Here is a 16,446-nt window from a genome sequence, read left to right on the forward strand (position 1 = left end):
AACCACAATAAATTATATTTCTATCATTTGTGAGAGTCTTTAACCATGTTTTTTAAACATATCTGAAGTGTTTAGTATCATTGAGATAATATCATAGTTTTTATTAATATATATATTTTTGTTCATTTTCCATTTTCACTTTAATTTGACTTAAGGTTGTAATATATTTTTTTATGTATAAATACTTTAATTTTTATTTCAGTTTTAGTTTTGTTAAACTGAACTGAAATGAGAAATTAACTACCTGGAAAAACAAAACAAAACAGTATTTATTGAGATACTATTTTAGTTTTAGTCATTTTAATTACTTTTTATATTTTCTGTTTTCAATTTAATTTAAGTTAAAGTTTGTCATTTTTTAAATTTATTTTATTTTATTTTAGTACATCAAGTTAATCAAATGTAAAAGTATTTTTTAATATCTATATAGTTTTTCATTTTAATTTTTGTTATTTTAGTACATCAATTTAAATTTATAATTAGAAATGTTGCATTGGCAACTAGTTGAAATAAAAATGTTATTTCAGTTAACGTTTATTTTATTTTACAAATAAAATGGTTGTTTTTAGTTTTAGTGAATGATAATAACCCGGATTTACATAAGTTCAGTCTGTTTTGAGCTGTAGGTTTGTATGCAAACATAAAAACTTTAAAAACATAAAAAGTTTTGTGGCTTCTCTCCATGTCAAGGTCAATGCTGTCGTCATTTATCCTCATCCAAAGGTCAGCACACATTTCCCAGACCCCTCTGACCTCTGAGATGACCATATGACTGTTAACTAACCCACACAATCAGCTGCCAAGAAAAGACTCCTATATCAAGTCCTGTGCTGCTTTACCAGCTGATCACACACACACACACACACACAACTCTTAACAACCTATTAAAGTCATTGTTTAAACCTCTGAACAAGGGAAGGTGACCTCCCAGTCTCTCATCCATTCATCTTTCTGCATAAAAACCAAAACTGGACAGATATAGTACATACAAGTGTTTCATTTAAGCCTTTAAATCACATTTTATAGATCAGTAACTAATGTTTTGAAAACTAGCATGCAATTATTGTATGCACATACAACATTATTATGCAGCACAGCTGTCGCACAAGGCACTGTCAGAACATTTTCCACAAGATTCTCAATGCGATCATTTATAGGTGAGCAAATGGTTTTATCTTGTGGTTTGAGATTTTCACCTCTTCCTCAGTTCATTAGGAGCATATTTTGCCACATGCAGGATGTGGTTCTTCAGAAACAGGAAATGAGTGAGATCCAGCCACAGGTGAGTCGATTTAACGAAAAATGAATTTAATTAAAACCCACTTTGATGAAACACAGACTTAATAAGCATTTGTAAGTAGATTTGGTCATGACCCAGCAAAGACCAGAGACATTTATGATGACTGAACAGGCCTGTTTAATGTTTCACAGTCCAAACCTAGTGGCGGTTGTCATTTTGACAGCTATCGAAGTCATACAACAAGCAAATGTTGTGATTATCGTCTTATATTAAGTAAAGCCAAAGATGTCTGGATAAGCAGAAGCATTAAATCAAATAATTGATATTTAGAGGAACAAAACTGGACTCGTATGGCAAACAATAAAACGTAAATGCAACGATAATCTGAAATCTGATAAAACAGATATAGTTAAATATTCTGCCTTAATTATGATCGTAATTCTTCCGCCAAGCAGAGCCGGCCCGACGTAATATGCGATATAAGCGGTTGCATAGGGCCCCGTGGCCTCCAGGGGGCCCCATGTCAGGGTTCAGACGGTAATGCTCGACAATAATAACTTTTATAAAGTTTCAGTCCCGTGTGTTAATGTTTGAAAATGAAGAGGCGGAACTATAAAACTGGTGCAGACTGCAGAGATGTGGGAAAAGAAAGTGAGCAACATAAGGGTACGTGATGGATTTTGAAAATATATTGTTGAAATAGCTTTTGCTGCATCGTGCTGCGAGCGCTTTGAAGACGCGCGGTGCCAGTGTAACAACAGTAATGAACATGAACGGTATTGTTGTCTTGGGCTCTTCAAAATACGCGGATAATTCTTATCAAAATTATTATCAGAATGGTTTAGATTTTTAGAAGCATATATGATCTTATTTTCCATCGACCAGTTAAGTTTTACAACACTGCGCTGCGCTTTTGCGGTGTAAAAGTTTGGTCAGATTTTCTCATTGTTGTGAACAAAGCTGCAGACGTGCTGAATAAAAATGCAAGTTCACTCTGACAGCAGGTGGCGCTTTAGGAACAGCAGAAATAGACCGTTACCATGGTTACCCCTCTACACAAGCGCAACTTCTGACACCTGCTTGTTTGTCACGGAGGTCAAAGGAAGTCAAACAGTATTTACATGTTTTCAAACAGCCATTCAGATTTTTTTATCACTTTGGTGTTTATAACACAAATATTTAAATATACCATATCTTTATTCAAACATTTGTTTACATTTTTGCATTTTAATCAGGAATAAAACATGCCAGCCCAAAATGTATTATTTTGTATTATTATTGATAATAATAATAATAATAACAATAATAAATTATTCTCTTTAATTTTCATAATCCAGGTGTTCTTGCTTTATTAAAGCATTAATCTCACAAAATTTTCATACATTTTTCTGAAAGCAACTTAAAAGTTTTAAATAATTGTTAAAAGTGCTTAATTAAATATATCTTGATATTTATGTATTGAAAGATAAACACACGAGTAGATGATTAAGACAGTTTGGTAATTTTTTACAACAGGGTCATTATAGTTAACACAAAAAAGAAATTTACTTGAAATAAAATGAATGTTAACTGAAATAAAATACTTACACGGTTTTATTTTAGCTAGTTGACAAGGCAACATTTCCCGTTTTCATTTAGTTTACCTTGATGTTCTAAAAGAACTAACACTAAAACTGAAATAAAATGTAATAACTACAGAAAATCAACAAAACTAATAAAAACAAACAAAAAAAATTACTAAAACTTTAAAATGAAAATGACAGCAGAAAATATAAAAATAATTCAATATATTAACAAAAACTATAATAGCGCATGAATGATACTAAAATAACATTGCTTTACAATAAAGTGTCAGTGTGTGATGTATACGATGGGGGATGGGGGGTGGTTATGAAGAGGCCCCTCTTTTGAAAATCTGCTTAGGGCCCCCGAAATGCTTGGGCCAGCCCTGCCGCCAAGTATTATAGTTCCTTCCTCTAAGCAATTTTGTGCATTAATACAGAACATGTGGACTATTCATTGTGGATGTGTTTTATAATATTGACTGTGTTTATAATATTTAAGGTGTTTGTAAAATCACTCGACTGAAAAACTGTGAGGTGGCGACAAACCACACTTTTTGACCGCATGACCAATTGAAACCGTGATAATGGTGATCAACAACACCATCCAACTCAAATGTATTAAAAAAGGAGCACATTTGTATTTTATTATTGTATTATAATTTATCCAAACTAACAAATGTGGAATACAACATGAACGGTGCATCTATAAGTGGGTTACAACTACATATTTTCTTTTTAAATAGTTGTGCTTTAAAGGGTAAGTTCGCCGATTTTATACCCACTTTGTATTATTTCGACAGCTACAAGGCATTTTTAAAAAAAACTACAGATCGTACTTCCGCCTTTTTGTATCCCTGGTCACGTGTCGTCTGATCGAGCCCAGTGCATTATGGGTGTTGACGTTTTCCTACCTTTTTCGCCACAGCCCTTGGTTTTCTCTAGTCGTGTAGCACAATTTTTAATCGCATTTCTACTGCATAGACAGCCAAATTTTATTAAAACCCTATCTTGCCAGCCGTGAATTAGACCTTTTACAATTAAGTCCAGTATTTCGAATGTTTTTCAAACCGAACCATACCGTTAGTTGCGATGTGGCGCCATCGTGTGTTGAAAGTTGTGAAGTGCTGATAGAGGAACCTCGCATAAAGCACATATGAGGTGGCATTTTAATACATTTTTTTATTATAAAGAGCAGCAAGAATAAAATAACAATTTACACAATCACAATTCTATTCTTTTTCAAAAGTAATTTGCGATGAAGGGTGAAAACTTGTTCTTTTCTCTTTCAAGTAGCACAGTTGCTGATAGTGCTGTCGTCATGGCTCTTCTTCTATATCTACCTTTTTAAGAAAGTTTTATATGTGATATAAGCACATTTTAAACTTTATAAAGCATCTATACAGTATCACAATCGCCTTCCCTGAAGAAGTAATGTAAACTAAGAATTTCAACCTGAGAATGGCCAATATATTAACTAGATATACACAAAGGATCTCCCTTTAGCATACAGTACATCTTTTATCCCAAAAAATGTATTTAGCTCAGCCACTTAAACACTGATTTAGGTTTCTAAACACTGATGATGCATCACAGACTTTTATTCAACACAAATCTTTAAAGGTTTAGCTTCACTCAGAGAGGCACTTGAGTCGCATGATTTTTTCTTTCTTTCCAGAGTTAAGAGCCCTTAAATTTTCACTGAAAATACATTTGCCACAATCCCTTGATTCTGTCCGAGCATGACGTGAAACGCAGCATCATGGTCAAAGGAGTCCAGAAAACGTGGTTAAGTTCTCCAGTAAGTTCTCACTGAAAACCACAGGAATGTTCCTGACGTGTCGCTGTCATTGTTTTGGTAGAGGTCGCCTAAACAGCAGAATATGAGGTTCTGAAAAATAAAATATAATCAAATGTCAGGCTTTTTTTTCCATCTATAATAACTTTAATATTAAAAGGAGTAGTTCACTTCCAGAAAAAAATTCCCTGATAATTTACTCACCCCCATGTCATCAAAGATGTTCATGTCTTTCTGTCTTCAGTCGCAAAGAAATGAAGGTTTCTGAGGAAAACATTCCAGGATTTTTCTCCATATAATGGACTTCAGTGGGGACAAATTCTTTCGAGATGCAGTTGTCTGCTATACTACCTGCATTCATTTTAAAGCTCTAAACTCTTACTGTACATCAACAATTTCACACAAATGATAAAACAGCCACCTAGCAACCACACATAACACTGTAGCAGCCGCATAACAACACCCTGGCAAACAACACCCTAACATGAACATGAACTTTAATTTTTTTTTTTTTTAAGGAACCCTGTTTCCATCGCAAAGTAAAAAAAAAAGAAAAGGAAAAAAAATGATAAAGTTTAAAATAAGAAATAAAATATTATATGAATAAATAAAATACATTACAATATAAAATAACATTTTGAGACATTTTATTTTATAAGAAATACAATTTTATAATATAAAAACAAAAAAATAAAGTAAAATCCTGAGAAAGTTTAAAATAAGAATTTAAATATTATATACAGTAAATCAATTTTAATATAAAGTAATATTTTGTGATTATTACGATAATATAATTCATCTTATTTGAGATAATATTTGAAATAAGAAATAAAATATGTAAATAAATAAAAAATAATTCAACATTAAAATACAAAATAACATTGAGTTTTTATATAAAATATGATATAAATAAACAAAAATAAAATAAACTATTTAACATTTAAATTAACATTTTGAGATAGAAAGCTCCAAATATAAAAATAAATTCATTAAAATATAAAGTAACATTGTGAGATATAAACTCACAATTATCTTTTGATTTATTTTTTACTCTGAGGGGGGGAACGGCTTCCATACCTGAGGAACTGAATAAGAGATGAAGTTGGTATTTACAGGAAACATAACAGAGACATAAGTGAGTCTGCTCAACAAACATAAAGACCAGCCGTATGCAAATATCCAGCACAAAGCCCGACAGCACAGACCCATCGATCACACTTGACGTCGTCCTGTCCTCAGCTCAATGAGTAAAGATTCATCAAAACACACTGCAGCTCTGAACACACGGCTCCTTCAGGCAGGATCAGTATCAGGCCTCGCGTCCTCAGAGCATTCCCATCTTCCCATCGGCCTCAGGCTACACGCAGAACTGGTTGCAGGTGTTTGACACCCACAGTCTCTCTGTCTTTCTCTCTTTCTCTCCCTCCGGCAGTCGTTCACCTGCTCCACCCACAACATTCACAGTTCACACATAGAGATTCATGTCTAAATGACTCCCATGGGCAGAGCCGGCCCGACCTAATAAGCGATATAAGCGGTTGCATAGGGCCCCGTGGCCTCCAGGGGGCCCCATGCCATGCTCGATAATTATAACTTTGATAAAGTTTCAGTCTCGTGTGTTAATGTTTGAAAATGATTTCAAACATTAACACAATTCCATGTTTACATTAAAACATCCAGACAATTCCACCTGGTAAAGATACTCGGAGACAAGCAATATTAACTTCTCCATTGTATCAGATAAGTCTATATCTTCATATATAAATCTATATGTTCTCGATTATAGATCAGAGATCGTAGTACAAGCAGGGTGTGACGGTTGGTCGGTATTAGCCCCGCCCCGCCTCCACTGTGATTGGTCAGCTGACTAAAAAGTGACATTGATGAGCGCTGCGTTTTACCCACAGTTGAATATTCTTAAACTCTCGGCGGCGAGAAAGGCCAATCGCTCAGCGTGAAAAAGACGGCCAGCGCTCGGCACGCTCCTGGCGTTTTAAAAACTGCTCCCATTGAAAACAATTGAAAAAATACGCTAGCCTCGGGAAAAAACGCTTTAGTGGCCTGATGACAGGAGGTGGCGCTTTAAGAACAGCAGCAGAAATACACCGTTACCATGGTTACGCCTCCACACGTTACCATGGTTACCCCAGTACACAAAGCAGCGCCGCGCAAGCGCAACTTCTGACACCCGCTTGTTCGATTTGTCAAGTAGGACAAAGGAAGTCAAACAGTATTTACATGTTTTCAAACAGCCATTCAGATTTTTTTATCACTTTGTTGTTTATAACACAAATATTTAAATATACCATATCTTTATTCAAACATTTGTTAACACTTATAAATTTTTGCATTTTAATCAGGAATAAAACATGCCAGCTTAGAAAATATATTATTCTGTATTATTATTATTGATAATAATAATAAATTATTCTGTTTAATTTTCATAATCCAGGTGTTCTAGCATTAATCTCACTAAATTTTCATACATTTTTCTGAAAGCAATGGTTAAGCTTTTAAATTTTTAACAGTTTTAAATAATTGTTAAAAGTGCTTAATAAATAAATATATTCATATTTATGTATTGAAAGATAAATACTGAGTAGATACTGATTAAGACTGATTAAGTTTTTTACAACAGGGTTATCAGGCCTATAGTTAACTAAAATAAAAAAAAAATAATAAAAAAAATGTTACTTGAAATAAAATACTTATACTGTTTTATTTTAGCTAGTTGACAAGGCAACATTTCCCATTTTCATTTAGTTTATCTTGATGTTCTAAAATAACTAACACTAAAACTGAAATAACATGTAATAACTATATAGACTAAATAATTTAAATCAACAAAACTAATAAAAACAACAAAAACAAACAATAACATTACATATTAATTAAATTAAATATAAAAATAATTCAATATATTAACAAAAACTATAATAGCGCATGAATGATACTAAAATAACATTGCTTTACAATAAAGTGTCAGTGTGTGATGTATACGATGGGGGATGGGGGGTGGTTATGAAGAGGCCCCTCTTTTGAAAATCTGCTTAGGGCCCCCGAAATGCTTGGGCCAGCCCTGCCGCCAAGTATTATAGTTCCTTCCTCTAAGCAATTTTGTGCATTAATACAGAACATGTGGACTATTCATTGTGGATGTGTTTTATAATATTGACTGTGTTTATAATATTTAAGGTGTTTGTAAAATCACTCGACTGAAAAACTGTGAGGTGGCGACAAACCACACTTTTTGACCGCATGACCAATTGAAACCGTGATAATGGTGATCAACAACACCATCCAACTCAAATGTATTAAAAAAGGAGCACATTTGTATTTTATTATTGTATTATAATTTATCCAAACTAACAAATGTGGAATACAACATGAACGGTGCATCTATAAGTGGGTTACAACTACATATTTTCTTTTTAAATAGTTGTGCTTTAAAGGGTAAGTTCGCCGATTTTATACCCACTTTGTATTATTTCGACAGCTACAAGGCATTTTTAAAAAAAACTACAGATCGTACTTCCGCCTTTTTGTATCCCTGGTCACGTGTCGTCTGATCGAGCCCAGTGCATTATGGGTGTTGACGTTTTCCTACCTTTTTCGCCACAGCCCTTGGTTTTCTCTAGTCGTGTAGCACAATTTTTAATCGCATTTCTACTGCATAGACAGCCAAATTTTATTAAAACCCTATCTTGCCAGCCGTGAATTAGACCTTTTACAATTAAGTCCAGTATTTCGAATGTTTTTCAAACCGAACCATACCGTTAGTTGCGATGTGGCGCCATCGTGTGTTGAAAGTTGTGAAGTGCTGATAGAGGAACCTCGCATAAAGCACATATGAGGTGGCATTTTAATACATTTTTTTATTATAAAGAGCAGCAAGAATAAAATAACAATTTACACAATCACAATTCTATTCTTTTTCAAAAGTAATTTGCGATGAAGGGTGAAAACTTGTTCTTTTCTCTTTCAAGTAGCACAGTTGCTGATAGTGCTGTCGTCATGGCTCTTCTTCTATATCTACCTTTTTAAGAAAGTTTTATATGTGATATAAGCACATTTTAAACTTTATAAAGCATCTATACAGTATCACAATCGCCTTCCCTGAAGAAGTAATGTAAACTAAGAATTTCAACCTGAGAATGGCCAATATATTAACTAGATATACACAAAGGATCTCCCTTTAGCATACAGTACATCTTTTATCCCAAAAAATGTATTTAGCTCAGCCACTTAAACACTGATTTAGGTTTCTAAACACTGATGATGCATCACAGACTTTTATTCAACACAAATCTTTAAAGGTTTAGCTTCACTCAGAGAGGCACTTGAGTCGCATGATTTTTTCTTTCTTTCCAGAGTTAAGAGCCCTTAAATTTTCACTGAAAATACATTTGCCACAATCCCTTGATTCTGTCCGAGCATGACGTGAAACGCAGCATCATGGTCAAAGGAGTCCAGAAAACGTGGTTAAGTTCTCCAGTAAGTTCTCACTGAAAACCACAGGAATGTTCCTGACGTGTCGCTGTCATTGTTTTGGTAGAGGTCGCCTAAACAGCAGAATATGAGGTTCTGAAAAATAAAATATAATCAAATGTCAGGCTTTTTTTTCCATCTATAATAACTTTAATATTAAAAGGAGTAGTTCACTTCCAGAAAAAAATTCCCTGATAATTTACTCACCCCCATGTCATCAAAGATGTTCATGTCTTTCTGTCTTCAGTCGCAAAGAAATGAAGGTTTCTGAGGAAAACATTCCAGGATTTTTCTCCATATAATGGACTTCAGTGGGGACCAACGGGTTGAAGGTCCAAATTGCAGTTTCAGTGCAGATTCAAAGGGCTCTACGCGATCCCAGCCGAGGAATAAGTGTCTTATCTAGCCAAACGATCGGTCATTTTCTTAAAAAAATAAAAATGTATATACTTTGTAACCACAAGTGCTTGTATTGCGCTTGACTACTGACCCAGTGTTGAGATGGAGTTTTTTTACCCTACCCTACCTTTCTGAACCAGAGTACACAGACGAAGAGCTAAGCACGCTTGACATTTGTAACGTGATTACGTCATGCGTGAATTTGCAGACGTGCATCACGGAGCTAGTGCAAGTCATGCATTTGTGGTTAAAAAGTATAGTATTTTTTTTTTAGAAAATGACTGATTGTTTCCAAATTGCAGTTTCAGTGCAGATTCAAAGGGCTCTACGCGATCCCAGCCGAGGAATAAGTGTCTTATCTAGCCAAACGATCGGTCATTTTCTTAAAAAAATAAAAATGTATATACTTTTTAACCACAAATGCTCGTCTTGCACTAGCTCACGTTGGAAAGGTCATGCGTGACGTAGACAGAAGTACCGACCCAGTGTTTACAACTGGTGAACGTGCAAAGAAAGTCAAACGCCCTTTACAAAAAAAAAAGGTAAAACTATTTTGAAGTTGGAGGAGAAAATGAGATGGAGTTTTTCGCCCTACCCTACCTTTTTGAACCGGAGTACACAGACGAAGAGCTAACCGCGAGTGACCTTTCCAACGGGAAATGTAATGTTTTTTAAGAAAATGACTGATCGTTTGGCTAAATAAGAGCCTTATTCCTCGGCTGGGATCGTGTAGAGCCCTTTGAAACGGCAATTTGGACCTTCAGCCCGTTGGTCCCCATTGAAGTCCATTATATGGAGAAAAATCCTGGAATGTTTTCCTCAGAAACCTTAATTTCTTTGCAGCTGAAGAAAGAAAGACAAGAACATCTTGGATGACATGGGGGTGAGTAAATGATCAGGGAAGTTTTATTCTGGAAGTGAACTACTCCTTTAAGGACACAGTTTGGAAATGCCATATTCAAGCCCAGATTCAAATCACATGGTCAGAGATCAGCTGACTTTACTGTGAACACACACTTTGGCTGTAATGAATGTGTGTGTGTGTGACAGACCTGGTTCATGGATCATATAATGGACCCATCCGAGCGACTGCTGCACGCCCAGCCTCCTCCACTCATCCTCGGACATCAGGTGGGATTTGGGCACTTGTTTGGCCAGTTCTCGCGGCAAGACCACATGTCTGCCGTCACAAAATGACAACAAACAATCATATTTACGTGCTGTGACTGACATGAATGTGATGCTGTAAAAATAACGTCAATACACTAAAAGCACATGGGAGACAATCCAACCACAAGTTTTGAATTGACGTCAAAACATGCCTCTAAAATGACCGAATATATGAATTAAGTATACTAAGCATTTCATAGAGCTTACATTCAACACTAACGTACAACTGACGCTTAAATAAACAAACACGCCGCGTCGAGGCCTCAAACCTCCTCGTTTTTCATCTTACCGGTATTCATAAAGATCATCTGTGTATTTATCCGAGTAGTAGATCTGTTTATGAGCCATTTTAGATGAAATTAAGTCAATTATGACAATAATCAGATGTATTGATCCGTGAAAGAAGGATTCGATCAAACTCTAGCAACTTTAACAATTTTAACCGATACGGTTTTGAACCCGCAGTTCAACCGGAGCCGCCACTTCTGATTGGTTGAGAGAGGTCATGTGACTGGAGTCAGCGTGGTCACGTCGGAAGGGCGGGGGCGGAGGAAAGCGCGGTTGCTCTGGAAACCGATCAGCGATGAGGAAATTAAAGAATATGTGCCAGTAAATATTAAAAAAAATATATATATATTTGCCTCAGAAACCTGCTCAAGGTAAAATGTGTAATGTTACTACTGCATTATCATGCTATTTTGAGCCATGCTTGATGGTTACATCTTTTGAGAGCTTAAAAACCCTTAAAAGTATGACCGAAAGACAGCAAACTGTGTTTGATTTGATTTTTGCTTGTATTATTATTTTTTAAATGATGTAACATTTCACTTTTATTGCATTCAACTTTTCCAGTGTTTATATTTCAAAAACAGAAGAGAAAAGCAGAAATGAAAGAAAAACGGAAATAAACAAAATTGTGTCGTTTCCAGTTAACTTTTTAATTCGCGTTATAACTCATCAGAAATGTTTAAACAATATCTAATTTCATATAATTATTACACATGCAGTTTTTAAAGAACCCATAAGAGAAACTTAAAGGGGTCATATGATGTGATTTCAATTTTTCCTTTCTCTTTGGAGTGTTACAAGCTCTTGGTGCATAAAGAAGATCTGTAAAGTTGCAAAGACTAAAGTCTCAAATCCAAAGAGATATTCTTTATAAAGTTTAATTATTCTTTTTTTTTTTATTAGTAATTTTGGCTTCAAAAAGACAAAAGGGTTATTTAAATTGGTGAAAATCTTGCTCATGTGAAAATGTAAACTTTCTTTTGTGTATTAAAAAAACCAAAAAAACAAAAATCCTTTTGTATAAGTCCAGGTCCATATTATGTCAACTACCTAAATAAACTCAAACTACTATTAAATAAACTCAATAATTTACACATTAAATATGCATTTGTGCCATTACAGCTCTTTGAGATGTGCACTGATACATAATATTTCATCGTCATGCTCCTAAAGGCATCAGAATATAAAAAAACACAAAAAACATGAGCCATCATAATCAATATTGTTCATGAGTCAATTATAGTGACTCATCCTCGGGTATTTGCATCATTGATTGTTTGCACGAAAACAAATGTTGATCTTATGTAGTGGTATCCTAGTAACACCTGAATTCCATCTTCCTGCAAACACATGTAGTGGCATGTACACTAGAGTATGCCGTGCTACACCGGAAAACACACTCTCGCAGCAGCCAATGGCATCCGCCGGATGTGAGCTGCCAATCATTATGGCCGGCCCCCTCACCTCATTCCTGTTGCTATGCTGTCTTTGAAACTATGGTTACAGTAAAGGTTCCTGTAGGCAGCGTCTCTCTCTCTCTCTCTTTTGCGTCTGGATGCAGTCTGAACGTTTACTCTGCTAAATGCAGTGTTAAAATGAAATGCAATCGATATGTTGTAGATATGACTGTTTTATTCTATATTTACATGTTTTATACTGTATATAGACATCTTTTAGGGTCCATAAGTTCCACATCACAAAAATAGTCTATTATAAATCTGCAGTGTAGTTAAACCCATGCTTTTAGGTCACTAAACCTTATTAGTCATAGTCACTGGAATAAAATTCTTCTTGTTTTAGCATGCTTTACCTGCCATTTAAGAGTGACATACCTCATATGTGTCCCAACAGACATGTGATCATGTGATGTGATTTTTGGACTTTGAAAAGGAAAGCTTTCTGTGTTGTCTCTCTCTCTTTCTCTCTCTCTCTCTCTCTCTCTCTCTTTCAGTTTCTATACTTCCTGCTGTTTTAATGAGCATGTGTAGGAGTGAACCCGACACACTTCAGTCACGACTATGAAGATCACACACACACACACACACACACACACACATAGTCCGCCACCCACTATCTCTACTCTCTATGCGTATAAATATAAACATATAGAACACATAATGTGTAATGCATACATTTACAGTGAAACAGTATGATTTCTTATGTTTGTAACAGATTTTCTGTGTTTTTCTTGTTTTGGGACATTCAGGTGTATTATGAAAGGAAGATGAACCTGATGAACTCTTTTCCACTGTGAGTAAACTGCCTGAGAAGCACTGTAGAGTTCGAAGAGATAGATGTGATGCAGATAGATAAATCCTGATCCAGATGCGCACCACTGAAGGTTATTCATTATTGAAGGTTATTGATCAGCTTTTTATATTGAATATATTGAATATTAAAAGTCAGTGTGAAGTAATTTGACCCTGTTAACTTTTTTTTAATAATTTTTTTTATTATTATTAGTGCATGTTATTCCAACAAATTTTTTAGGTGACTTCATTCTGGTATGTAAAGGCTAATTTTAAAACTTAAATTGATTTTTTTCTTAAATTTCCTTAAATGCATCAGATTTGTGGATTTTTCAACTGTTGGATAATAAAACAGGTGAAGAAACCCCACAGATTTACATTGAAGAATGAACCCAACCATTAAGAAACCCCCTAGCAACCACACACAACATCCTAGCAACAGTGGAAACACAAACACCTTAGCAACCAAATAGTAACATTCTTGCAACCATCCTAATACCCTAGCGACTGCACAGCAGCACAGTAAAAACCACCCAGAACACCTTGGCAACAAAAATACTCAGAACACCTTAGAAACCATAAAACCCACTCAGAACACATTAGCAATAACAACAAAAAACAACAACACTTAGAACACATTAGCAACCGCACAGCAACGTCATGGAAACCATCCTAGTACCATAGCAACAGCACAACATCACAATAAAAATCACTCAGAATGCCGTAGCAACAGTTAAAAACTACCCAGAACACCCTAGCAATCACATTGCAACATTGTGGTAACCATCCTAATACCCTTGCAACTGTGTAGCCTTCAATATAAAAACACTCAGAACACCTTAGCAACCACATAGCAACATCCTGGCAACCATCTTAATACCATAGCAACTGTGCCACCTCACATTAAAAACCACTCAGAACACCTCAGCAACAATAAAAACCACTCAAAACACCTTAGCAACTGCATATAAACATTTTCACAACGATCCTAATACCCTAGCAACTGCACAGCATCTCAATAAAAACCACTCAGACCACCCTAGCAACCACATAGAAACATTCTTGTAACTATCCGAATACCCTAGAAACTACATAGCATCACAATAAATATCACTCAGAACACCTTTAGCAACTGCATAGCAACCACCTAGCAACTAATACCCCACCAACTGCATAGCATTACAATAACATTCCGAACACCTTAGCAACTGTATAGCAACCACTCACAACACCCTTGCATCCTGGTGGTGACTTTATTTATTTATTTATTTATTTAGTCATTTAGCAGACGCTTTTATCCAAAGCGACTTACAAATGAGGACAATAAAAGCAGTCAAAACTAACAAAAGAGCAACAATATATAAGTGCAAATGACAAGTCTCAGTTAGCCTAACGCAGTACACGTAGCAAGGTGTATATACTTTTGCACCAAGAATCACCACTGACATTTTCTTCAAGAAATGTACAAATCTAGTTCCTTTTATTTGCTTTTGTTGCATGTTTTTAATTTCCAGAACAACATACTGCAAGCAAACGGCTCTGTTGGGCAGGATGCATCATATAATTCAGTCGATTCAGTTCAGTGTATGTTCTTTGATCAGCCTTCATTCATATAAATGTGCAAAATTTGCTCTCAGGACACAACGAGGGACCAGTTTATCGGAGAGTGCAATTGACTATAGCTGTTTTTTTCCTAAACAGGCCATGCATCCCACCAAAACGTATTTTAGAAGCGGTTTACATGCATTCAGGAGTTTAGAAGCGACGCAGCGAGCAGTACACAGTGCTGTCAGAAGAGAATGGTTTCTCCCATCACCTGTGCTTCAAGTGGTTTGTCCCACTATTCAGCCAGCCTACCCTGAATGAGTCATCCTGCTCTTCCTTGATTGGCCGGTTGGGATCCATCCCGAGGGATTGCCATGCAGAAAGCTGCCGAGGCCTGACTTCATTCACAGAAACGTCGGTATGCCCGTCTGCCTTTCCATTCACAGCAAGCCCAAATCATTTTCGTCCGCACGGCTCCCCAGCATCCTCACATCCTCTCCTCAGCATCTCTTCCGCATCTCTGTGACAACACCGAACAAGGAGCACTTATAATGCTTTCTTTGCTTTTGTCTTAGTGGAGAAGACAAACCCTTGCTCTCTCTCTCTCTCTCTCTCTCTCTCTGTCTCTCTCTCTTTTCCTCTTTTTTTCAATTTGCAGGCAGGCAGGAAAGCGAGACGCTGGGAGAGACTGCAGTGCGTTAGCCGCAGCGCTACAAGAAGCTTGTGAATGACTGCTGCTTCCCTGTCACAAGTTCTTCTGGACATTTTACATGAATGGCTCTTTTTTTGCTGCCTTAATGTCGTGGGCTTCATCCCGTTGGCTGCTTTTTAATGGGGCTGGGAGATCTGACATCACTATTTACGGTCGTATCCCTGCCGAATCCGGATGGCGTTTTAGTGAGATCGAATCTCGACGTTGTGTATTTGAAAGGGATGTTTAATTATTCAACAAAGCTCATTGAGGAGTAAAGCTCAGCTTGTTTTGCCTTCTGTAGGGGGAGATATTCGAGTGCTCGTGTGGATGGATTTATGCCGATTTCGTAGTACGTAAGGAAGAACGAATGTGACAAACAAAGAGATAAAGCCGCATTGGTCTTGTGGTTTAAATTTGAACACATTTTAAACTTGCCATTAACAATGGCGATGCATAAGTGAGGTAGAACCAACCAGACTGATGCGGGCAAAAGGTGAACGCTTTCAAATATTTTATGTCAGTTTGGTAGATTATTATTTCACAATCAATGGCAGGTCATGCAACACACCTTTTGAGTATAGCACCTTGCTTCTGAACTGAAATAAAACTGTGATTGCATGTACGGAAAATTAGCGATCGCCATGCACGGCGACTCAAGTTTCATTGTATGTGGCGTACATGTGATCCAACAGCATGCACGGTACTCCAGTGTGATTTCTGCATTGAATTATGTCAGTGGATTATGTTGCTGACTGATTTTAGTTCTAGTTCATTCTGACTAAGCTCGAATTTCACTACAGTGATCTGTTTATTGCATCTTTTCCATTCTGTTTATCCGTTTCAACACGGTCCGAATCAAAACAAGAGGCGTTCCTACGGACAGGGCGAATTTTGAGAATTGATTGGTTCTACTGAGCTGTAAGTGGGAGTTTTTTTGTAACGGAAAGTGCTCTGCAGTGTTGAGTGAGTCTTTTGTTGAAAAGGGTCTCTCTCTCTCTCTCTCTCTCTCTCTC

General features: G+C 36.2%; 1 protein-coding gene and 1 long non-coding RNA gene across 2 annotated transcripts; one reads left to right on the plus strand and one right to left on the minus strand.

Annotated features, from left to right (window-relative positions):
* Nucleotides 1-8,450: 8,450 nt before the first annotated feature.
* On the minus strand, nt 8,451-11,167 carry LOC107713537 (cyclin-dependent kinases regulatory subunit 2). Its single transcript, XM_016519084.1, has 3 exons — nt 10,947-11,167; nt 10,540-10,667; nt 8,451-9,184 (listed from the first exon to the last, which is right to left on the minus strand). Exons 1-3 carry the CDS (start codon nt 11,003-11,005, stop codon nt 9,141-9,143), a joined length of 231 nt encoding a protein of 76 aa, XP_016374570.1. The 5' UTR covers nt 11,006-11,167; the 3' UTR covers nt 8,451-9,140.
* A 1,991-nt stretch (nt 11,168-13,158) lies between these two features.
* Nucleotides 13,159-15,390, plus strand: LOC107713543 (uncharacterized). Its single transcript, XR_001636904.1, has 3 exons — nt 13,159-13,195; nt 14,709-14,778; nt 14,896-15,390. It is a non-coding gene; the product is annotated as an uncharacterized LOC107713543 (long non-coding RNA).
* Nucleotides 15,391-16,446: the final 1,056 nt, after the last annotated feature.

The sequence above is a fragment of the Sinocyclocheilus rhinocerous genome, unplaced genomic scaffold (assembly GCF_001515625.1).
Source record: "Sinocyclocheilus rhinocerous isolate Xijiao unplaced genomic scaffold, SAMN03320098_v1.1 scaffold1937, whole genome shotgun sequence".
Classification (NCBI taxonomy): Eukaryota; Metazoa; Chordata; class Actinopteri; order Cypriniformes; family Cyprinidae; genus Sinocyclocheilus; species Sinocyclocheilus rhinocerous.